This window comes from Oncorhynchus clarkii, chromosome 15 (assembly GCF_045791955.1).
Source record: "Oncorhynchus clarkii lewisi isolate Uvic-CL-2024 chromosome 15, UVic_Ocla_1.0, whole genome shotgun sequence".
NCBI classification, from domain to species: domain Eukaryota; kingdom Metazoa; phylum Chordata; class Actinopteri; order Salmoniformes; family Salmonidae; genus Oncorhynchus; species Oncorhynchus clarkii.
The window spans coordinates 32,544,125-32,569,633 of NC_092161.1; the positions used below are offsets into that span (position 1 = coordinate 32,544,125).

The following is a 25,509-nucleotide window of genomic DNA, read 5'->3' on the forward strand; positions in this document are numbered from 1 at the left end:
TGGCAGAGGTAGTTTATACAACCACACACCCTTCTCACAGTGTTATTCATTAGGAGTGAATGAGTCTATACACAGAGCAACAGAGCATAATCTTAGATACGGATAAGAGAGCCCACGTAAATAATTTTCTTAAGATTTTAGATTGGGAGTTAGATTGATGGAGATCCAATGTAAGTGTTCCTTTGCAAGCTTCACCTCATTTGAAGATTGATTTCATCATGAGCTCATTTGGGCTAAATGAAGCGAGCTGCGTTCATTCAAACTAAATAACATTAAAGCCCAGACGTTGAGTCATTATGTTTACTGGTGTAAAGAAAAATCCGAAACGCAAACACACACAGATGTGGAGTCTAGGCCAGGGATCTGTTAGAAGTATATGACAGAGAACATGTATAAAGCGTCTCAGAGTAGAAGTGCTGATTTAAGATCAGGTTTGCCATTTTAGATCACGATGAAGCTGGACAAGTTAGAAGTTGATCCTGGATCAGCACTCCTACTCTGAGATGCTTGACACATACCAGCCCCTCAACGACTATCAGGACAATTTCCTATGGGGAATACATTAAGCTTAACCTTAACATTAACCTTAACGACGCTGCCTTCTGGTCATCCACAGGTTTGTGTTGTGTATGCAATTGTACACGATTCTTCCCAAAGGCCAAATGAATAAAGCCTCAATGTTTCCCCCCTCACTCTATGTCATGAACATTCATAGCTAGATTCAAGGTAAATGTAGGAGCATAGAGAGGCAATTCATTCAATACTCTACTGTATGTATAACCATGAGAACTTGATTGAGAAACATAGGTTCTGTTGAGGTTGCTGTGTGATCAAAAAAAACTAGAAATATTTGTAATTTCTTTCCATTTTATTTATGTTTTGTCCTAAGAACCTTGTGCTTCTCTCACACCTGACTCATCAGCTATGTTTGAGCTGAATGTACAGTGCCTTCGGAAAATATTCATACACCTTGACCTTTTCCACATTTTGTTACGTTACAGCCTTATTCTAAAATTGATTTTTTTTTTAAAGAATCCTCAGCAATCTACACACAATACCCCATAATGACAAAGCGAAAACAGGTTTTTAAACATTTTTGGAAATTTATGAAAATGTAAAAACAGAAATACCTTATTTATAGAAGTATTCAGACCCTTTGCTATGAGACTCAAAATTGAGCTCAGGTGCATCCTGTTTCCATTGATCATCCTTGAGATGTTTCTACAACTTGATTGGAGTCCATCAGGTAAGGTAATTTCAATTGATTGGACAGGATTTGGAAAGGCACATAGCTGTCTATATAAGGTCCCACAGAGCAAAAACCAAGCCATGTGGTTGAAGGTATTGTCCATAGAACGCCGAGACAGGATTGTGTCAAGGCACAGATCTGGGGAAGGGTACCAAAACAATTCTGCAACATTGAAGATCTCCAAGAACACAGTGGCCTCCATCATTCTTAAATGGAAGAAGTTTGGAACAACCAAGACTCTTCCTAGAGCTGGCCGCCCGGCCAAACTGAGCAACCAGGGGAGAAGGGCCTTGGTCAGGGAGGTGACCAAGAATCTGATGGTCACTCTGAAAGAGCTCTAGAGTTCCTCTGTGGAGATGGGAGAACCTTCCAGAAGCCACTCCGCAGTAAAATGCATGACAGCTCGCTTGGAGTTTGCCAAAAGGCACCTAAAGACTCTCAGACCATGAGAAACAAAATTCTATGGTCTGATGAAACCAAGATTGAACTCTTTGGCCTGAATGCCAAGTGTCACGTCTGGAGGAAACCTGCCACCATCCCTATGGTGAAGCATGGTGGTGGCAGCATCATGCTGTGTGGATGTCTTTCAGCGGCAAGGACTGGGAGACTAGTCAGGATCGAGGGAGCAAAGTGCAGAGAGTTTCTTGATAAAAACCTGCTCCAGAGCACACAGGACCTCAGACTGGGGCAAAGGTTCATCTTCCAACAGGACAATGACCCTAAGCACACAGCCAAGACAACGTAGGAGTGGCTTCAGGACAAGTCTCTGAATGTCCTTGAGTGTCCCAGCCAGAGCTCAGACTTGAACCCAATCGAACATCTCTGGAGACCGTAAAATAGCTGTGCAGCAACGCTCCCCATTCAACCTGACAGAGCTTGAAAGGATCTGCAGAGAGGAATGGGAGAAACTCCCAAAATACAGGTGTGCCAAGCTTGTAGCGTCATACCCAAGAAGACTTGAGGCTGTAATCACTGCCAAAGGTGCTTCAACATAGCACTGAGTAAAGGGTCTGAATACTTATGCAAATGTGATATGTCAGCTTTTATTTTTAATACATTTGCTCAGGCCCTATGGGCCCTGGTCAAAAGTAGTGCACTATAAAGGGAATAGGGTGCTATTTGGGATGCAGGCTTAGTTTCCCCCCGGTAGTGATGAAAAGCAATGAGTGCTTTAGAATAGTGTGTGTGAGTTGATACCACCACGGAAGGGCTGCTGTATAATGACGGTGGTGGGTGGTTGGTTGATTGTCACTTCTCAGAATAGAACCCTTTGAAGCTGGCTGGCTTACCATTAGCGCAGAACTCGTAAGGTGTACAGAGCTCATCCTCGAACAGGCAACCTGAAACAGAGAGAGAAATGCAAACTTAGAACACAATTTACAACACATCACAATCATTCTCAAAGGACATTACACTTCAAATCAAAGGTTGCCATGCGTTTTCAGACCTCTAGCAGTCTAATGCATGGTGAAACCACATCCCACGATATCGGTTGTTTAGATTGAGCTATATGCCTCCACCCCGAATGAATGGAAACGATAAGCACTTAATAAAGTAAAAACAGGAAACTAGACAGTGCACATGTTTTCCATTCATTTGGAATTAGCTGGATCTGCACAATAGTCTCCTTTTTAAGACTGAATGTATCTGAAAAATATTCATTTGTGAGTGAAACATCTCCTTAGCAAAGCACAAGTTTTAATTGACTAAAGTATTAAACAAGTTCCCTGACATTTTGTCCAAAAGGTTAATGCACCATTAAAGATTTGATCTCCCCAATAAAGTCTTGGTGTCTGATCACATTCTTCAAAGTCTCCTTACTACAGAGAAAGGGGCTAATCAAAAAGCCAGCCAGTCAGGCAGTAAATCAATTATTTAATCCAGACACAGAAAAGAAAAATAGAAATAGAACATTAACAACAACAACTGATGGCATAGGCTACATCATGTCCCTTTTGGGAGTAGGCTACAGAGGCACACAGCACCATGATACACCACTGCACTGTGCCTTTAGTTTTAAGACTGACCTCTACGCCAGTGTGTTTCATAAGCGCCAGCTGCCAGCCAAATATTACACTCATAGAAAAAAGGCTACCAAAAGGGTTCTTCGGCTGTCCCCACAGGAGAACCCTTTTGGGGTCCATGTAGAACCCTCTGTGGAAAGGGTTTTACATGGACGCTAAAATAGTTTTCCTGGAACCAGAAGGGGTTCTTCAAAGGGTTCCCCTATGGGGACAGCCAAAGACCCCTGTTATGTTCTAGATAGCACATATTTTTCTAAGAGTGACCTTAATTGACTTTAACAATTTTGGGTGCATCAGTGCCACCAAATTAGATTTTGTGCACCACCCTATCTGACAACTTTTTTCATTACACTGGCTACTTCAGATTATCAGGAACACACTGTAATGCCCAATGGTACCGCTATCTATCACCAATTAGCCAGATTCCTTCCTCTGTCCTGTCTGGGTCTAACATCCCCGGTCCATGGGCAATGTTCTTCCCCTATATAATTATTAATGAACATTAATGCAGACTGAGCGAGGCTGGGTGTTCTTGTTCCAGACGGATACATTAACAGATGGCTGGAGCTTCTGGGTTACAGGTCCTGGTGGCCATATTTCACACTGAAGACACAGGGATCAGAATGTGCTTTTAAATCTTTTTAATGAAATTTTATCTTATTAAAACGTCTTAGGGCTGCAATCCCGTTAACGGGATCGATGTGACAACAGCCAGTGAAAGTGCAGGGCGACCTTTGGACCTTTGATGATCTTCATCAGATGACACTCATAGGACTTCATGTTACACAATACATGTATGTTTTGTTTGATAAAGTTCATATTTATTTAAAAAAAATCTCAGTATACATTGGCGCGTTACGTTCACTAGTTCCAAAAACATCCGGTGATATTGCAGAGAGCCATATCATTTTACAGAAATACTCATCATAAATGAGTATTGAAAATCGATGAAAATACAATTGTTAGACATGGAAATATAGATACAGTGGGGCAAAAAAAGTATTTAGTCAGCCACCAATTGTGCAAGTTCTCCCACTTAAAAAGATGAGAGAGGCCTGTAATTTTCATCATAGGTACATTTCAACTATGACAGACATAATGAGGAAAAAAAATCCAGAAAATCACATTATATGATTTTTAATGAATGTATTTGCAAATTATGGTGGAAAATAAGTATTTGGTCAATAACAAAAGTTTATCTCAATACTTTGTTATATACCCTTTGTTGGCAATGACAGAGGTCAAACGTTTTCTGTAAGTCTTCACAAGGTTTTCACACACTGTTGCTGGTATTTTGGCACATTCCTCCATGCAGATCTCCTCTAGAGCAGGCTATTGCTGGGCAACACGGACTTTCAACTCCCTCCAAAGATTTTCTATGGGGTTGAGATCTTGAGACTGGCTAGGCCACTCAAGGACCTTGAAATGCTTCTTACGAAGCCACTCGTTCGTTGCCCGGGCGGTGTGTTTGGGATCATTGTCACGCTGAAAGACCCAGCCACGTTTCATCTTCAATGCCCTTGATGATGGAAGGAGGTTTTCACTCAAAATCTCACGATACATGGCCCCATTCATTCTTTCCTTTACACAGATCAGTCGTCCTGGTCCCTTTGCAGAAAAACAGCCCCAACGCATGATGTTTCTACCCCCATGCTTCACAGTAGGTATGGTGTTCTTTGGATGCAACTCAGCATTCTTTGACCTCCAAACACGACGAGTTGAGTTTTTACCAAAAATTTATATTTTGTTTTCATCTAACCATATGACATTCTCCCAATCTTCTTCTGGATCATCCAAATGCTCTCTAGCAAACTTCAGACAGGCCTGGACATGTACTGGCTTAAGCAGGGAGACACGTCTGGTACTGCAGGATTTGAGTCCCTGGCGGAGTAGTGTGTTACTGATGGTAGGCTTTGTTACTTTGGTCCCAGCTCTCTGCAGGTCATTCACTAGGTCCCCCCGTGTGGTTCTGGGATTTTTGCTCACCGTTCTTGTGATAATTTTGACCCCACGGGGTGAGATCTTGCGTGGAGCCCCAGATCGAGGGAGATTAACAGTGGTCTTGTATGTCTTCCAATATCCTAATAATTGCTCCCACAGTAGATTTCTTAAAACCAAGCTGCTTACCTATTGCAGATTCAGTCTTCCCAGCCTGGTGCAGGTCTACAATTTTGTTTCTGGTGTCCTGACAGCTCTTTGGTCTTGGCCATAGTGGAGTTTGGAGTGTGACTGTTTGAGGTTGTGGACAGGTGTCTTTTATACTGATAACATTTTCAAACAAGTGCCATTAATACAGGTAATGAGTGGAGGACAGAGGAGCCTCTTAAAGAAGAAGTTACAGGTCTGTGAGAGCCAGAAATCTTGCTTGTTTGTAGGTGACCAAATACTTATTTTCCACCATAATTTGCAAATAAATTCATTAAAAATCCTACAATGTGATTTTCTGGATTTTTTTCCCTCATTTTGTCTGTCATAGTTGAAGTGTACCTATGATGAAAATTACAGTTCTCTCTCATCTTTTTAAGTGGGAGAACTTGCACAATTGGTGGCTGACTAAATACTTTTTTGCCCCACTGTATACCTCTTCTTAATGCAACTGCTGTGTCAGATTTTTGTAAAACTTTACGGAAAAAGCAAACCATGCAATAATCTGAGAACAGCGCTCAGAAAAGAAAAAAAATGATCTGCCATGTTGGAGTCAACAGAAATCAGAGATAACATTATAAATATTCCCTTACCTTTGATGATCATCATCAGAATGCACTCACAGGAATCCTAGTTCCACAATAAATGTTTGATTTGTTCGATAATGTCCATTATTTATGTCCAAGTAGTTACTTTTGTTAGGGCGTTTAGTACATAAATCCAAACGATTGTGCAGGTCCAGCCGAACGTCGGACGAAAACTTCTAAAAGTTATATTACAGGCGTAGAAACATTTCAAACTAAGTATAGAATCAATCTTTAGGATGTTTTTATCATAAATCTTCAATAACGTTCCAATACAACGCACCATAACAATTCCATTGTCTGTAGAAAAGCCATGGAACGCAGGTTGCTATCATGTGAAATGCGCTTGACCAGGACCTGGCTCTCTGCCAGACCACTGACTCAAAGAGCTCTCATCCGGCCCCACATCACAGTAGAAGCCTCATTCAAGTTTCTAAAGACGGTTGACATCTAGTGAAAGTCTTAGGAAGTCCAACATAACCAATATCCCACCGTGTATTCAATAGGGGCTGGGTTGAAAATCGACCAACCTCAGATTTCCCACTTACTGTTTGGATTTATTCTCAGGTTTTTGCCTGCCATATGAGTTCTGTTATACTCACAGACATCATTCAAACAGTTTTGGAAACTTCATAGTGTTTTCTATCCAATACTAATAATAATAATATGCATATATTAGCAACTGGGTCTGAGGAGCAGGCCGTTTACTCTGGGCACCTTTCATCCAAGCTACTCAATACTGCCCCTGCAGCCATAAGTTAACACTTGGCTCTAGATAGCTACTTGTGTAGGTAGCTATCAAGTAAACACAATGATATCAAAGTGCAGAGATTACCACTGTTATCAACTCTCATCTACCCCGGTGAACATCCACCATTTATATACAGTTTCAACTGTTCTGCCTTATTATTATTCGACCATGCTGGTCATTTATGAACATTTGAACATCTTGGCCATGTTCTGTTATAATCTCCACCAGGCACAGCCAGAAGAGGACTGGCCATCCCACATATGCTCTCTCTAATTCTCTCTTTCTTTCTCTCTCTCGGAGGACCTGAGCCCTAGGACCATGCCCCAGGAATACCTGACATGATGACTCCTTGCTGTCCCCAGTCCACCTGATCGTGCTGCTGCTCCAGTTTCAACTGTTCTGCCTTATTATTATTCAACCATGCTGGTCATTTATGAACATTTGAACATCTTGGCCATGTTCTGTTATAATCTCCACCCGGCACAGCCAGAAGAGGACTGGCCACCCCACATAGCCTGGTTCCTCTCTAGGTTTCTTCCTAGGTTTTGGCCTTTCTAGGGAGTTTTTCCTAGCCACCGTGCTTCTACACCTGCATTGCTTGCTGTTTGGGGTTTTAGGCTGGGTTTCTGTACAGCACTTTGAGATATCAGCTGATGTACGAAGGGCTATATAAATACATTTGATTTGATTTGATTTGATTTATATGTCTGAGATTGAGAGTTGGGGGTTGCAAAATCCCGTTCCAGCCATTACGATGAGCCTGTCCTCCGATTTAAAGTGCCACTAGCCACCGCTGGTGTGTAACAGTGGTCTGCTCAGGGTTTCTGCTTACGTGACGTGGAACAATTTCATGGTAGACATCATCAGAATGATCAAAACACTATGACACCGTCTAGATAGATAGAATGACTTTCTCTCTGTGTTCAGGACCCCAGGTGCAGCTGTTGGCGAGCGTAAGCTAACCAGACACAGTGCCTGTCCTCTGGCTGGCAGATTTATGCTGAGATGCTAAAGTGGTCTTGTTTCCACGTGAGGAGAGGAGAACATTGCTGCTGTAAAATATGTCCCGCTCACAAAGGAAAAGAGGAGGTTATTTGACGACGCTTAACTTGTCGAATCCCCGGGTGGCCCTATGGGCCCTGGTCAAAAACTAGCGCACTATGAAGGGAAGAGAGTGCCATTTGGGATGCAACTACGTACAGCGAGTCATTGATTATGGGTTTCTATTGTAATTAAAGGGTGGTTTGGGATTGGAGCAAATCACAATTTTGAGCAGAACATTAATTTCCCACAATCCAATGTGGGAATACTTTTCAAGAGGACCTTTATTCGTAGACAGTGTCTGCCTGTGCCATATCACGACACAACCTCAATAGCCCTGGGGTAGTCAGGGGTAGCACGAAGAGGCAGTGTGACGTCAACAGATGAATCCAGTATATTCCTCAGTGATGGCCCATCACACTGAGTCACACAACTCTGTCCTTTCACCACTTGCTCTTTCTTTTCTCTTTCTTTCTCTCACTCTATTTATCACCAGCAATGGCGAAGGCAAGCGGTTCGTGGCGGTGCACCGCCTAATGGACTGAGTTGGAGGACAAGCCTTGGACAGACAGTACTTTCATGACTGCTTACAGATGTGAGCAGTCTATTAATCACTCTACTGAGAGGAGAGAGCGAGAGAGGCAGGGAGATGACAAAGCATTACATGATGGCCACTGTAATTGTGACCAAGAGAATGAAATATATTAGACCGCTTTCCCTCGGCCTCCAGAGTGGTCTATGGCACTGCATCCCCGTGTATGTTTGATCCCAGACTGTCATTAACGGCCCGTGACCAGGAGTCCCATAGGGTGGTGAACCATCGGCCCAGAATTGTCCGGGTTAGGGGAGGGTTGGGCCGGTGGAGCTTTACATGGCTCATCGCGCTCTAGCGACTCCTTATGGCGGTCCGGGCACCTGTACGCTGACTTCGGTCCTCAGTATAATGGTGTTTCCTCCTGCTGTACACATTGGTGCAGCTGGCTTCCGGGGTAAGCGAGCGGGTGTTAAAAAGCGCAGTTTGGCGGGTCATGTTTCGGAGGACGCATGACCCGACTTTCGTCTCTCCCGAGCCCGTTGGGGAGTTGCCGTGATGAGACAAGATCGTCATCATGAAATTGGGGTTGAAACCACCTATTAGAGAGAAGTTATTAGACAGACATTACTTGTTCAAGTTTCTTGGGTTTATTTCTGATACACATCATTAAAAACATTTCCTTAATGTTCTCTAGGCCAATTTGATTAGTCACACAATGCACACTTTCCCGGGGATGTGAGGGCTACGTTGGCCTCCAAATTGCATCTGCTTGGGGTAATGAATTCTTCTTTGTGTCAGCAGAATAGCTATTTAATAGTCATGAGAGTGCCATTTCACAAAGGGACATAATCACAAAACTATTATGTAGCTCTGCTTTCAGGGACAAACACACTCACAGACACACACGCACGCACCCACATACAGTTTTTCTCTCTCACACCAAATGTCTCCAGCTGTCCACATATTTAAAAGCCTGAGGAATATGACTGTCACTCAACTGTTAAGTGCCTGGGAAATGGCACCCGAGGCTTCCCTTAGCCTCTCCATACTCCACCTCCCACATCTCAACCTCCCACAATGTTGCAAACCCGACAGACGGAACCAACTTCTTGAAGCGTCTTAGAGTAGGAGTGCTGATCTAGGATCAGGTCCCCCCTGTCTATGTAATCATACGCGGTGTGATCAAGTTTTGTAAATACTCACCCTTATCCCTTTGAAATGTTGCTTCAGTGCTTCAGGACCCGCAACCAACCATGCGAGGGCCTCTTCATTGTGCTCCTCACCCCTCGGCAATTACTGTCAGTCCATTCAACATTCAACATTACCACCTCAACACTCCACCAACTACTTCATTCATTACGTTGTCTGTGAGGGCTTGTCAGCTCTCAATATTAATTAATGCCTTCAATTTAATGAAGTGTGTGTGTGTGTGTGTGTGTGTGTGTGTGTGTGTGTGTGTGTGTGTGTGTGTGTGTGTGTGTGTGTGTGTGTGTGTGTGAGTGTGAGTGTGTGTGTGTGTGTGTGTGTTGGTGGTTGGTCAGATAGTACTGAGTGAGAGTAAGGCGGGCAGGACGTCCAATTGATAACGCCATGTTTCCACTCCTGGACGCGGTGGTGGTAGAGATGATTAAAACGGTCTTTTAATTAAAATGCAATCAGTGAGGATGATGTTAAAGACCTCAGGACAAAAAAAAATGTAAATGGGTCCTGTTGTCGTCATCAGGTATCTGTGGAGAGAAACTCTTCAGAGAGAAACTCCTATCTAAATGAAATAACCACATTAGAATGCATGGCTATTTGATTAAGATGAATGCACTAACTGTAAGACACTCTGGATAAGAGCATCTGCTAAATGACTAAAATGTCAAATGTAAATGCTTTACATACAAATATAATATTACTGTATTGAATTATAAAAATAAAATGTATCATTTGTAAAAAAAAATATATATATTTTTAAGTATTTTTTTGTTCAATTTGACTGTGTAAAACCTAGCAGGACTACTTATTTCTCTGAGAGTTTGATGGATATATGCGTTTTGCAAAAAAACTTGATTATTTGTCTCTCTGAAATGAAACCATCACGTGATAGATTTGAAACAAATACATGTCGGTCAATGAACAACCTTCTCCAAATGCTGGCCCATGTTGACTCCAATGCTTCCCGCAATTGTGTCTTGTTTGCTGTCGGGTGGTGGACCATTCTTGATACACAAGGGAAACTGTTGAGCGTGAAAGACCCAGCAGCATTGAAGTTCTTGACACAAACCGGTGCGACTGGCACGGACCACCATACCCCGTTGAAAGGGACTTAAGTCTTTTGTCACCCTCTGAATGGCACACAAATACAATCCATGTCTGAATTGTCTCAAAGCTTAAAAATCCTCCCCTTTATCTAAACGGATTGATCTGTCCCCTATACAAATAGATGTGCCACTATAACCACATAGGAGATAAATTGGTACAGCATTGCCACTCACGGGTGCAACAAATATAGCCTCTTAAAAGGCACGCCGCAAAATATGTTAATAAGCCAGAGACAACAACCACTGCACACAGTAGTGGTCAAAGGGTTTTTGGCACTCCAAAGATACAGTACGCTACTGTATTCTGTGGGATGGAATTACAGTACCATTTTAAACACAGCAATTATTTGCCCCGCCCCCACAACATTTTCCCTCAATGCACCATGATTTACAGTATGCCGCAGTAAAAAATGTCAGAGTATTTTACGGTTGGTAATACCAAACATTACTTAATAATTTAGTTTTCCATTACAGTGTAAGTTAAAGAAAAATATGCCTCACACTCTAGAAGTAGTCTCCGCATCCAGGAGTAGTCTCCACATGTGTATGAATCATCACCAGGGGTCTCAGGGCTCTCACTACATGGTAAAATGTTATCTGCATTCTCCCAGTCTTGACTGCTACCACACCAGACGACATGAAGGACTGATCCATCAGGTTACCATGGCGAGGCCAGCCCCAGACTATAATAAGCATCCACTTTGGAACTCCTCCACCACACCAAATGGATAGAGGTTCAAACCACATTGACTGGGTTGTGTTGCTTCCGTTTTATTATTATGAATGAGCAAACACTGAGAGAGTGACTGACTCATTTGACTGACTTCACTCTTTTTACTAACTCTTACCAGGCTCCGACATAGCTTGTGATTATCCAACACAAGACAGTTCAGCGTTACGTTATTAAAGCCTAATGCAAAATTCATTTGCTGAATAGAATGGGCTTAACTACAGGTAGGATAAATGTAGCAGCTGATGCTAAATATAGCTAGAGCCGGGTGACCTGATTTGCATTGATATGTGGAGGATGAAGAAGATCTGAACCAGACTACGGTGTCCACATTAGGACAGCGGCAGCCTCAGCAGGACTTCTTTCAATCTTTTTTCTAGAGTGTATGAGCTGTATAATTTAATGCACATCAATAATACATTGTCACCTGTTTAGGCAGCACAATGACATATTGTCATACACAGCAAATTCTCCAATGTAAGAAAACATAATAAAACTATTATTAGTTAAATCAACACTGAAAGTGTTGAGTCTATGGACCCCTTTAGACAACGGAGCAGTGCTAAATTAACACTGATTAGTGTAAAGCCTTATTCAAATATTTCCCAGAGTGCCTTGCGAGTAAATTGTAGAGATACCACCCATAACTGTATGTGCTAGTGACAGAGACATGCTTGTTGCATTCATACAGTTTTGGCACTATGGGACTTCACCAAGTGAGATCCTAAGCGAATGTCATCATTAAATTGCTTTATATTTAAACTGGAACAAAACATTTCAGTAACAAGTGCAAAAAAAAACTAACTAACTGATTGGATTAGTTTAGAAACGTTCATGTTATTTATCTTTGTGTAGCATAAGATTAATTAATCAATGCATAGACATAGATATTGAAAAAAACAATTCTAAAAATTAACCTGCAATAGAGCATGCTGGAGAAAATGATAATGATTGGCATGGTTTTGGTTCAAAGTGATGTTTGTGAGTTTCAGGTCCATGTAAAACTAGGCCCTCAAAATAAGGCCTTATGAAATACATATGGTATTGTGTTAAATATATCTATATTTTTTTATGATAACATATTTGCTTAGGATTTCACTTGAAGTCCATAGGAACTAAAATGGATGAATGCAACAACCAATACTCTGTCACACTAAAACATTTCCTGTAAAATGTACAGTAACTTACTGGAAGTAATGGCCAGTAAGTTACTGTAATTGATTTTATAGTATAGCTACTGTAATCCATTTTACGGTAATCCATTTTACATTACCAAAATGTTACTGTAATCTAATGTACATTATATTACTGGAATTACACATGCTTTTACATATTACCCAGTGGTCTTTGTAAGTGTTCATTTTTAAATTTACATTTAGATTTTGGTCATTTAGCGAGCATTCTTGTCCTCAGCAACTTAGTCAGTGCATTCAACCAAGGTTGATAAAAACATCACAGTCACAGCAAGTCAAACTTTTCTGTAACCGTTACTGAAAATGTTGTCGTAGTTAAGGTTTACTGGTCTTTACAACAAGATATCTTATAATATATCTCTGAGTATCTCTGGATAGTGTCAATACGATACAGTGATATGGACGGTAACTTGAAGCCAGAGCAACAAAACACAGTACATAAAGTAAAAGTGACTGTTAAACTGTAATTTAAAAAAAATCCACATGTGCAAAAGGTGATTTAGCCTCCTCAGTTTGAATTTTATGTTTCTATATAAAAATAGCACCAAAAAAAGTTCAAATGATTGACTGACACGTTGGTGCAAAATCTGTATCTTCGGACAAAGGACAAAGGACAGAGCACGCCGCGGTGTGTGTAGGGGGGCTATGGATAGGTATAACTCCTTTAGGTTTCCATAAAAAGTGGGAAAGAATGCTTCTCATCTGTGGTAGGCTAAGTGAATAACGTAATACGCCTCAGCCTGTAATATTTGACTTTGGTTTATAAGGGCGGGGTCAAGTTTACCGTTTGAAATGCTTCACTCACATATGTCTCACGTCCCATCACTACAGAGTTTAGTTAGCTTCTTAGGTAGCTGTAAAAAAAAAAGCGTTAGTGTTATTAGCCGTAGACTATTTAGCTAGCTCCACCCAGCTAATCTGCCACTGCCACGATGGATATCAGAAATAGGCTTAGCCAAAGTACCCGAACAAAGCAGAAGGAGAAGGAGAGCAATGAGCAGCTGCCGAGCTCCAGCTCGCTCCACGTGCAGAGCCTACCCACCCTTACACAAGCGCCGCCAGGATAACGGCTCCACAGCCCCCTCCACCCCCGACTGTTCCTGACGATCTGGGAATAGAGGAGACAGCCAAGACGAGCCAATAACCCTGCCCTAGCCACAGGTTTTCTGTTGTAATGTTACGTTTGATACCGGAGCTCTGAGGCATGCGTCGAAATCACTAAGCAGTGTGCTTCGAAGTAGTGTGCCGGTGCCTGTATCATTTTATCAGAAGCATGTGATCAATGATGCTGAAGCTTTGTTTAGTCAAACAACCAACTGATTGGTTTGGTATTGGTTTGGTATTTATAATAATTTGGCTGCTCTAAATTCCTTTGACCAGCAGGTGCCACCTGTGTACACTGTGTTGATCAAAGCCTCGAGTAAATGAACCTATTTTCGCCACGATTGGATGGAAAACCTTAACGCTGCAGGAAGCTTAAATTCTTTATTACCAGTTTTCTGTCCAAAAAATAAATTTAACAGCAACTAGTTCATAGGAAGAGATATTTTTTTTTTACTACAGATGCGCCATTTTGTTTCCCATGTCGAAAGTTCTGTGTTGGGTTCCATGCTAACATAGACAAGGCCTTCACCAAGCTGGGTATTCTGACTGGAAGAATGCTTTGATTTTACCAAAGAACTCGCTAGGCACGAATCAAGCAAAGAGCATTTGAAAATGCACTGCACAGTAGGGGAAAAAAACAAGTTCAAAGTGATATGGGAATATTGGTGTCAACACTTATTAATGATGGGCAGCTGGCAAGAAATCACATGTATTTGTTGGCGATTGTGAACATTATTGAGTTCCTTGTTTCAAACCAGCAACTATTGGGGGGGACATTGGATGCGATAAAGTCAAGAGGGGAGGGGGGCTGGAGACTTTTCTGTCTATGATAGAATATACTCTCTGAAAAGACAAGGAACTTGCCAAGGTGTTTTAGTGGGGTGTTCAACAATTTTTTTATTAGTCACATGCGCCGAATACAACAGGTGTAGACCTTACAGTGAAATGCTTACTTACGAGCCCCTAACCAACAGTGCAGTTTCAAAAAATACGGATAAGAATAAGAGATAAAAGTAACAAGTAATTAAAGAAGAGCAGTAAAAAAATAACAATATATACAGGGGGGTGCTGGTACAGAGTCAATGTGTGGGGTCACCGGTTAGTTGAGGTAGTATGTGCATGTTGGTAGAGTTAATTAAAGTGACTATGCATAGATGACATCAGAGAGTAGTAGTGATGTAGAAAGGGGAGGGGGGGGGGGGGGCAATGTGAATTGTCCGGATAGGCATTTGACTAGATGTTCAGGAGTCTTATGGCTTGGGGGTAGAAGCTGTTTTAGAAGCCTCATGGACCTAGACTTGGTGCTCCGGCCCGTCTGGAAGTTCAGGATCCAGTTGCAGAGGGTGGTGTTTAGTCCCAGGGTCCTTAGCTTATTGGTGAGCTTGGAGGTCACTATGGTGTTAGGGTTAGGGTTAGGCTGAGCTGTAGTCAATGAATAGCATTCTCACATAGGTGTTCCTTTGGCCAGGTGGGAAAGGGCCGTGTGGAGTACAATAGAGACCGTATCACCTGTGGCAGTATGCAAATTGGAGTGGGTCTAGGGTTTCTGGGATGATGGTGTTGATGTGAGTCCACAGCTACAGGCAAAAACAAATTTTCCACTTTGATAAATGTTTTCAGTCAGCACCGAAGAAGCATGCTACACCGGAGGAAAGGTCAACTAATCCAACTGGCATTTGAGGAGAGATCTTGGAATGATAAATTACTCATTTTTAAAAGTCAGTTAAGAACAATTTCTTATTTTCAATGACGGCCTAGGAACAGTGGGTTAACTGCCTGTTCACGGGCAGAATGACAGATTTGTACCTTGTCAGCTCAGGGATTTGAACTTGCAACCTTTCGGTTATTAGTCCAACACTCTAACCACTAGGCTACCCTGCCTAGGTTGCAACTCTTCTGAAAAACTAAGAAACAATTTAGCTGGTTGGTTTTTATCAAAATCTTGGCGGCATCATTTCAGCAAAGATCTAGGGTATGGAATGGCAAAATAACTTCCGTAGCCAGCCTAGGTTTTCAACGGCCTTGCTTTAGTGTGCAGGGCGTTGTCCGTGGTGCTGATAGAGCGCAGCTGAGATCTTGCGCCAACCTGTCACTTCTTGGTCAAAAGCAGTGGTGTAAAGTACTTAAGTAAAGATACTTTAAAGTACTATTTAAGTCGTTTTGGGGGGGTTTGTACTTCACTTTACTATTTATATTTTTGACAACTTTTACTCCACTACATTCCTAAAGAAAATACATGTACTTTTTACTCCATACATTTTCACTGAAACCCAAAAGTACTCTACATTTTGAATGCTTAGCAGGACAGGAAAATGGTTAAATTTACGCACTTATCAAGAGAACATCCCTGGTCATCCCTACTGACTCTGATCTGGCAGACTCACTAAACAGAGAACATCCCTGGTCATCCCTACTGACTCTGATCTGGAGGACTCACTAAACAGAGAACATCCCTGGTCATCCCTACTGACACTGATCTGGAGGACTCACTAAACAGAGAACATCCCTGGTCATCCCTACTGACTCTGATCTGGCAGACTCACTAAACAGAGAACATCCCTGGTCATCCCTACTGACTCTGATCTGGAGGACTCACTAAACAGAGAACATCCCTGGTCATCCCTACTGACACTGATCTGGAGGACTCACTAAACAGAGAACATCCCTGGTCATCCCTACTGACTCTGATCTGGAGGACTCACTAAACAGAGAACATCCCTGGTCATCCCTACTGCCTCTGATCTGGCGGACTCACTAAACAGAGAACATCCCTGGTCATCCCTACTGACACTGATCTGGAGGACTCACTAAACAGAGAACATCCCTGGTCATCCCTACTGCCTCTGATCTGGCGGACTCACTAAACAGAGAACATCCCTGGTCATCCCTACTGACTCTGATCTGGAGGACTCACTAAACAGAGAACATCCCTGGTCATCCCTACTGCCTCTGATCTGGCGGACTCACTAAACAGAGAAAATCCCTGGTCATCCCTACTGACACTGATCTGGAGGACTCACTAAACAGAGAACATCCCTGGTCATCCCTACTGCCTCTGATCTGGCGGACTCACTAAACAGAGAACATCCCTGGTCATCCCTACTGACACTGATCTGGAGGACTCACTAAACAGAGAACATCCCTGGTCATCCCTACTGACACTGATCTGGCGGACTCACTAAACAGAGAACATCCCTGGTCATCCCTACTGACACTGATCTGGCGGACTCACTAAACAGAGAACATCCCTGGTCATCCCTACTGCCTCTGATCTGGCGGACTCACTAAACAGAGAACATCCCTGGTCATCCCTACTGACACTGATCTGGAGGACTCACTAAACAGAGAACATCCCTGGTCATCCCTACTGACACTGATCTGGCGGACTCACTAAACAGAGAACATCCCTGGTCATCCCTACTGACACTGATCTGGCGGACTCACTAAACAGAGAACATCCCTGGTCATCCCTACTGACACTGATCTGGCGGACTCACTAAACAGAGAACATCCCTGGTCATCCCTACTGACAATGATCTGGCGGACTCACTAAACAGAGAACATCCCTGGTCATCCCTACTGACACTGATCTGGCAGAACCACCAAATGCTTAATTTGTATATTATGTTGGAGTATGCCCCTGACTATCCGTAAATAAAAAATAAAAAAATAATCATGCTGTCTGGTTTGCCTGATATAAGGAATTTGAAAATATTTACTTTTACTTTTGATAATTAAGTGTATTTGAGCAATAATATTTACTTTGGTTACTTATGTATATTTACTGAAGTAGCATTTTACTGGGTAACTTTCCCTTTAATTTGAGTCATTTTCTATTAAGGAATCTTTACATTACTGAAGTATGACAATTGGCTACTTTTTCCACTACTGATCAAAATAACTTATGTTTATTGTGGTATAACGTGAATTCAATATAATTCAAATGCAAGAACCAAAATGACGCCACTGGGTATAGATACATATTAATATGTTTCATTATAGAAATAGATACATGCTATTAGGGTTGGTTCTTGGTAGTCTATTGGTTTTTGTGGTTGTGAATGGAACTGTATGTATTGGAAATGTGTTTATGATAGGCTGGCATTGCTTGATTGATTACGTGGGTCGGGCGGCATGATTTTCCATGTTTGAAGCAGGCCTATAGGCATATTTGATGGCAAGACAGCTGTGCATGGCTGCATCTCACTGTAGCAGGCTTTAGGCTCTGTTTTGGTTATTTGAATCTCCATTCGCCTTTTGTTTGCTGCGTTTGTTTACTGTTAGAGTAACTATCCTAAATATAGATTGAGTAATGCCTTTATCGATCTGATATTTTGTTTACCAGGTCTACTTCTTTTCGCATTAATTTGTCCGCATTTGCATTTGTGTTGGTATTCTCAAAACTCCTATTCAGTATTTTAGTTTGCATGCATGAATAACTAGGCTACTACTTTCGACATTTAGTTTGCATTCACATAGGGTAATTCCCCTATTACAAACAGCCTATCTATACTGAACAAAAATATAAACATGAAAAGTTTTGGTCCCATATTTCATGAGCTGAAATAAAAGATTGCAGAAGTGTTCCATAATACAAAAAGATTGCTCTCATATTTTGTGGACAAATTTGTTTATATCCCTGTAAGTGTGCATTTCTCCTTTGACAAGATAGTCCATCCACTTGACAGGTTTGGCATATCAAGAAGCTGATTAAACAGCATGATCATTACACAGGTGCACCTTGTGCTGGGGACAATAAAAGGCCACTCTCAAATGTGCAGTTTTGGCACACGACACAATGCCACAGATGTTTCAAGTTTTGAGGGAAAATTTGTGGGCAGAACTGAAAAGGTGTGTGTGAGCAAGGAGGCCTACAAACCTCACTCCGTTACACCAGCTCTGTCAGGAGGAATGGGGCAAAATACACCCAACTTGTTGTGGAAAGTTTGTGGAAGGCTACCTGAAACGTTTAACCCAAATGTAAAGGCAATGCTACCAAGTTTGAAGGTAGGTCTTGAAATACATCCACAGGTACACCTCCAATGGACTCAAATAATGTCAATTAGCCTATCAGAAGCTTCTAAAGCCATGACATAATTTTCTGGAATTTTCCAAGCTGTTTAAAGGCACAGTCAACTTAGTGTATGTAAACTTCTGACCCACTGGAATTGTGATGCAGTGAATTATAAGTGTAGGGCGCTGTCCATTGTGCTGATACAGCGCAGCGCCAACCTGTCACTTCAAAAGCACTCAATCAATGGTTTCAGAGTCTCTGCATTTTAACGTTATGTTTATTGTGATATAGTGTGATATAAGCCAAATTAGAGGCCTAAACAAAGGCTACCAAACTGGCTGGGATTACAGGGCAAAACAGATCAAATGGACATGGGTAAATATTCAACCATTAACAGGTTTAATACCACTCTGATCTGTTCTCTCTATATATTTAATTGTTAATGAACCACTACCACATACCAATTAAATTGGTGCATCACGCTCACATATAGCTTCTTACAAGGCTTCCCTTGTAAAATATGTTAATGCATGAGAAACAACAATACCATGTACCCACTAGCTCCAAAAATGTGGTATGGTTCTGTATTCTTAATTACAGTAAATGTACGGCAGCAATTGGCCAGTAAATTACTGTAGAGTTTCAGAACAAGGTTTGTAGAATTCCTAAAAGACAGTATATTACCGTATTATGTGTGGGTACAGCATTCTCACTCACAGATGCAACAAATAGCATCTTACAAGGTACGCCTTAAAATATGTTAATGAGCCAGAGACTCTTCCCCACCCACAACATTTTTTCCCACAATGCCCCATAAATAATACTGTAAAACACATTTATGGTATTCTACTGTAGTTACATAGCCAACAGTGCACAAACAAATACAATTATGGCTGGTAACTCTACAATTTACTAGAAAGGCAAGGCTCTCAGGGAAATATTGGAATAAGGCTTTACACTAAGCAAGGGCTCTCCAACCCTGTTCTTTCGAGAGCTACCATCTTGTAGGTTTTGACTCTGACCCTAATTTAGCACACCGGATTCTAATAATTACATGGTTGATCAACTGAATTAGGATAGTTACAACTGGGATTTGAGCAAAACCCTACAGGAGGGTAGCTCTCCAGGAACAACGTTGGAGAGCTCTGCACTAGGCAGTGCGTTAATTTAACGCCTGTTCCGGTGTCTATATGGGTCCACAGACTCAACATTTTCAGTGTTGATTTAACACTCAGTGTTAATTTGTTTTTTGTTTTTTTAACACTGGAGAATTTGCTGTGTAAAATATGCCAACTATGATTCCTCTGCTAAATGAATGCCTTACAGCACTAACATATAAACTGGACAGACTTCAATGAATGGAAATAGCTCAGACGGAGATGTGTCTACTGAAACCTTACTACAGGTACCACCTCAGGTGTTTCTCTGGAAAACAGGCTATTAGCACACAGATGGTGTTTCTAAATCCATTAAATGCACAGTATGTAAAAACCAGTGCTCTAGATAAGTCCTCACGCCTTGAGCACCACAATCTCCGCAGCTGTTTGGCAAAGAGAGGCGCTCCCCCAAGATGCCTCCCCGGCTGCTTCATTACTGACAGCGTGTTCTGTGGAAGGTACACACAATCACCTTCAGATCACATCTGCCCTGCATGTTTAGAACATAACACACTCTCAGAAAAAAAGGTATGGTTAAGGTACAAGTAGTTATGTATCTTCAGGAGGTACACACATAATCTCGTACTGTTCAGTACCTTTTAGGGTATGTGTGCAGCGGATAATCTAGTTTATGGTAAAATATTTTACCAAATATTTTGAATATAAAAAGGTACAATTCTCACACCATTAAAAAAACGCAACCTTCATTATCATATTGCAGGTTGATTTTCAGAATTGTTTGTTTCAATGTGTGTTTTTGCATGCACATTGAGCGATTGATTTTATGTTACACAAAGATAAATAGCATACATTTTTCTAAACTAATCCAATCTGTTAGAAGTTGAATTTATTCTACCCGTTACTGAGATAGTTGTTCCCACTTGACGGTTTAGGTATTGTCATTCCAATGCAGGTTGCAGGTGATTAAAAGTAAAGGAAAATGGGGATATCCTAACGCTGACTGAATTCCAAAAGGAATTACATATCACTTTGCATGCCAGCACACAATGTGACTTGCTTGATGTGGCCTGCAAACCAGGAGTTTCAGACTACTATGTTGGGGTAAAAATATATTGTCAAAGGCCTTATGTAATGTATTGTCATAAACAGTTTTATTTCAATTCATATTCACTTAGGCAGTCACCTGGAAGGCTACAGGACTGAAGGTCCATGATTGCAACAACCATGTCTCTGTCAAGAGCAAACACAGTAATGCGCGGTACTGGGAACGCGGCACCTGGGAAATATGCAAATAGGACTTTACAGCCTACAGTGTTAAAACAACACCCAAAAAACTTTTTAGGGGTACATTTTTGCCACTTAAAAGGAACAAACAGCTTTTTTCACTGTTGTGGTAGCCTAAAGAGGCAAATTTGCACCTTCTTCAAAGGTAAGCTTTTGTACCTGTACCTCTACACTATTGGCCCTTTTAAGGTATGAACTGCAAGGGTACAATTATAGTGCCTTCAGAAAGTATTCATACCCCTTGACATATTCCACAATTTGCTGTTACCGCCTGAATTCAAAATGGATTAAGTAGTTTTTACTCATTGATCTATACACCATCTATACCCCATAATGACAAAGTGAAAACATGTTTTTTGAAATGTTAGCATATTTATTGAAAATTAAATACAAAAATATCTAATTTACATAAGTATTCACACCTGAGTCAATACTTTGTAGAAGCACCTTTATATCTAAGAGATTTTCACACCTGGATTGTGTCACATTTGCCCATTATAATTCTTCAAGCGCTTTCAAATTGATTGCTGATCATTGCTAGACAACCATTTTCAGGTCTTGTCATAGAATTTCAAGTAGGTTTAAGTCAAAATTGTAACTTGGTCACTCAGGAAGATTCACCGTCTTCCTGGTAAGCAACTCCAGTGTATATTTGACCTTGAGTTTTAGGTTATTGTCCTGCTGAAAGGTGAATTCAGCTCCCAGTGTCTGGTGGAAAGCAGACTGAACTAGGTTTTCCTCTAGTATTTTGCATGTGCTTAGCTACATTCTGTTTTTTCACCAGTCCTTAATGATTACAAGCATACTCATGACATGATGCAGCCACCACTATGCTTGAAAATATGGAGAGTGGTACTCAGTAATGTGTTGTATTGGATTTGCTCCAAACATAACACTTTATATTCAGGAAATAGAGTTCATTTCTTTACCCAACCATGGGACAGACTATGTTTGTTCCCACACTTGGGACTCTGACTCTCTATTGGTTACACAGTCTTTTGGCCTCACATCTTATTCTAACCACCTCTCGCCGGATTTGTATGCATGTTACCTGATGAAATTGCTGTACAATATGATCTTATTGCCATCTGATGCACATTCACATGTACTGCAGAGCTCTCCCTGTACTATGCCATGCCTTGATTGTATTACTGTTGATGATATCTGGAAATGTTCATGTACACCCTGGCCCATCTACAGTTGCTAGCCCCAATTCTGACGTGTGCTCTGATATCTGCTTCACTGATTTCTGCTCTCGTAAAAGCCTGGGTTTTCTGCACTTTAACACTATTACCTAAACTGGATCAATTGAAAGTGTGGGTTCACAGCTCCAATCCAGATGTGTTGGTTATTACTGAGACGTGGATAAGAAAGAGTGTTTTGAATACTGATGTTAACCTTTCTGGTGATAACCTTTTTTGGGAAGACAGATCTTCCAAAGGTGGGGGAGTGGCCATCTTTACGGTTTGACCTTCTTTTTTGATCATTTCAGTGGTATTGTTAACAAACACTCCCCCACAAAGAAAATGAGAATTAAAAACAGGTTCGGCCCCTGGTTCGACCGTGATCTTGCACAGTTACTGCCCCTCAAGAAATGCATTTGGCGAAAGGCTCGGCACACGCATACTCAAGCTGACAGGCTATCATTCAGGCAAATGAGAAACAAGTGCACTAAGGCTATCCGGAAGGCCAAAGTTAGTTACTTTAAGGTGCAGTTCTCTCTCTGTGGGTCTAACCCCAAGAAGTTCTGGAAAATGGTTAAAGACCTGGAGAATAAACCCTCCTCCTCACAGCTGCCTATGTCCCTTAATATTGATGATGTGGTTGTTACTGACAAGAAGCACATGGCTGAGCTCTTTAGTCACCACTTCCTTAAGTCAGGATTCATATTTGATTCAGCCATGCCTCCTTGCACGTCCAACATTTCCTAATCTCCCACCCCTTCTAATGCGACTAGCCCCAACGCTCCTCCCTCTTTTTCCCCCTGCCCCGCTACAAAAATGTCTCCCTCCAGGCGGTCACTGAGTCCGAGGTGCTAAAGGAGCTCCTTAAACTTGATCCCCAAAAAAACATCTGGGTCAGATGGTTTAGACCCTTTCTTCTTTAAGGTTGCTGCCCCTATCATCGCCAAGCCTGTCCCTCCTTTCTGGGGAGGTTCCCATTGCTTGGAAGGCAGCCACAGTTCATACTTTATTTAAAGGGGAGATCAAGCTGATCCTAAATGTTAATCGGCCTATTTATATTTTGTCCTGTTTATCAAAAGTGTTGGAAAAACTTGTCAATAATCAACTGACTGGCTTTCTTCATGTCTGTAGTATTCTCTCTGGTACTGTATGCAATCTGGTTTCCGCTCAGGTGTCACTGCAACCTTAAAGGTCCTCAATGATATCACCATTGCCCTTGAGTCTAAGTAATACTGTGCTATTATTTTTATTCACTTGGCCAAAGCTTTTTATACGGTAGACCATTCCATTCTTGTGGGCCGGCTAAGGACTATTGGTGTCTCTGAGGGGTCTTTGGGCTGGTTTGCTAACTACCTCTCTCAAAGAGTGTAGTGTATAAAGTCAGAAAATCTGCTGTGTCAGCTGTCTCAGTAGGAAGCTCTCTCATGCATTTACTGTATATGCAGATGATACAGTCTTATACTCGGCTGGCCCCTCCCCGGATTTTATGTTAAATTCTCTACAACAAAGCTTTCTTAGTGTCCAACAAGCTTTCTCTACCCTCAACCTTGTTCTGAACACCTCCAAAACAAAGGTCATGTGGTTTGATAAGAAGAATGCCCCTCTCCCCACTGGTGTGATTACTACCTCTGAGGGCTTAGAGCTTGGGGTAGTCACCTCATACAAATACTTGGGAGAATGGCTAGAAGTTGCACTGTCCTTCTCTCAGTACATATCAAAGCTGCAGGCTAAAATTAAATCTAGACTTGGTTTCCTCTATCGTAACCGCTCCTCTTTCACCCCAGCCGCCAAACTAACCCTGATTCAGATCTCCATCCTACCCATGCTAGATTACGGAGACATAATTTATCAATCGGCAAGTAAGGGTGCTCTCCAGCGGCTAGATGTTCTTTACCATTCGGCCATCAGATTTGCCACCAATGCTACTTGTAGGACACATCACTGCACTCTATACTCTGTAAACTGGTCATCTCTGTATACCCGTCGCAAGACCCACTGGTTGTTGCTTATTTATAAAAACCCCTTAGGCCTGCAGCCCTCTTCCTCTACATACAACACCCGCTCTGACATTCTGTTAAAGGTCACTCCTCTTTTCAGTTTGCTGCAGCTAGCGACCTAAACAAGCTCCAACAAACACTCAACTAGACAGTTTTATCTCAATCTCTTCATTCAAAGGCTCAATCATGGACACTCTTATTGACAGTTGTGGCTGCTTTGTGTGATGTATTGTTGTCTCTACCTTCTTGCCCTTTGTGCTGTTGACTGTGCCCGATAATGTCTGTACCATGTTTTGTGCTGCTACCATGTTGTGTTGCTACCATGTTGTGTTGCTACAATGCTGTGTCGTCATGTGTTACTGCCTTGCTATGTTGTTGTCTTATGTCTCTTTTTATGTAGTGTTTTTATATTGTATTTAATTATTTATTTTTAATCCCAGGCCTCCGTCCCCGCAGGAGGCCTTTTGGTAGGCCGTCATTGTAAATAATAATTTGTTCTTAACTGACTTGCCTAGTTAAATAAAGGTTAAATAAATAAAAAGGTTAGTATTGTGGAGTAACTACAATGTTGTTGATAGGTTCATCCTATCACAGCCATTAAAAACGGTTTTCAATGGCCTCAAGGTGAAATCCCTGAGTGGTTTCCTTCCCCTCGGGCGAATTATTTACAGTAGGAAGGATGCCTGTATTGATACACCATCCGAAGTGCAATTAACTTCACCATGATCAAAGGGAGATTGTAGATGGCTGTCTGTCTTCAGGGGTACGACAGGGGGAAGAGAGAGAGAGAAAGAGAGAGGAGGAGACAGAAAGTCATTTGGGGACAGAATAAAAGCTTGTTAATGAGTGCAACTCGTAATTTCACAGAGATGAAAGATACTGCAGTTCTAACCTATCAGATTATGTGCACCTGAATATTCATTAACAGCCATACAGTATTCCATCCCATTGATCTATCCTTCTGTATGCCCCCACACAGGTGGGTGCCGTGCCTAATTTCAACACGGACAAAGCGGATGCTGTGAGGCTGGAAGTGAGTACAGCACCTCCCACTGAGTGCTCTTCGCAGCATATCTCATCCTGCCTACGTCCCAAATGGCAACCTATTCCAACCTACTCCTTTATAGTGCACTACTTTTGTCCGGGGTCGATAGGGCTAAAGTCACAAGTAGTGCATTGTATAGGAAATAGGGTGCCATTTGGGACATAGTCCATCTCCATTGTAGCCATGACCATACCCTTTATTATGA

The 25,509-nt window shown here is 41.7% G+C and overlaps 1 protein-coding gene across 1 annotated transcript in view; it reads right to left on the bottom strand.

Annotated features, from left to right (window-relative positions):
• Nucleotides 1-25,509, bottom strand: part of LOC139367219 (protein tyrosine phosphatase receptor type N2) — a 264,778-nt gene that overhangs the window by 219,446 nt on the left and 19,823 nt on the right. Inside the window, exon 2 of the mRNA XM_071105432.1 lies at nt 2,539-2,589. Coding sequence (XP_070961533.1) covers nt 2,539-2,589 — 51 coding nt within the window. The remainder of the gene's footprint in view (nt 1-2,538; nt 2,590-25,509) is intronic.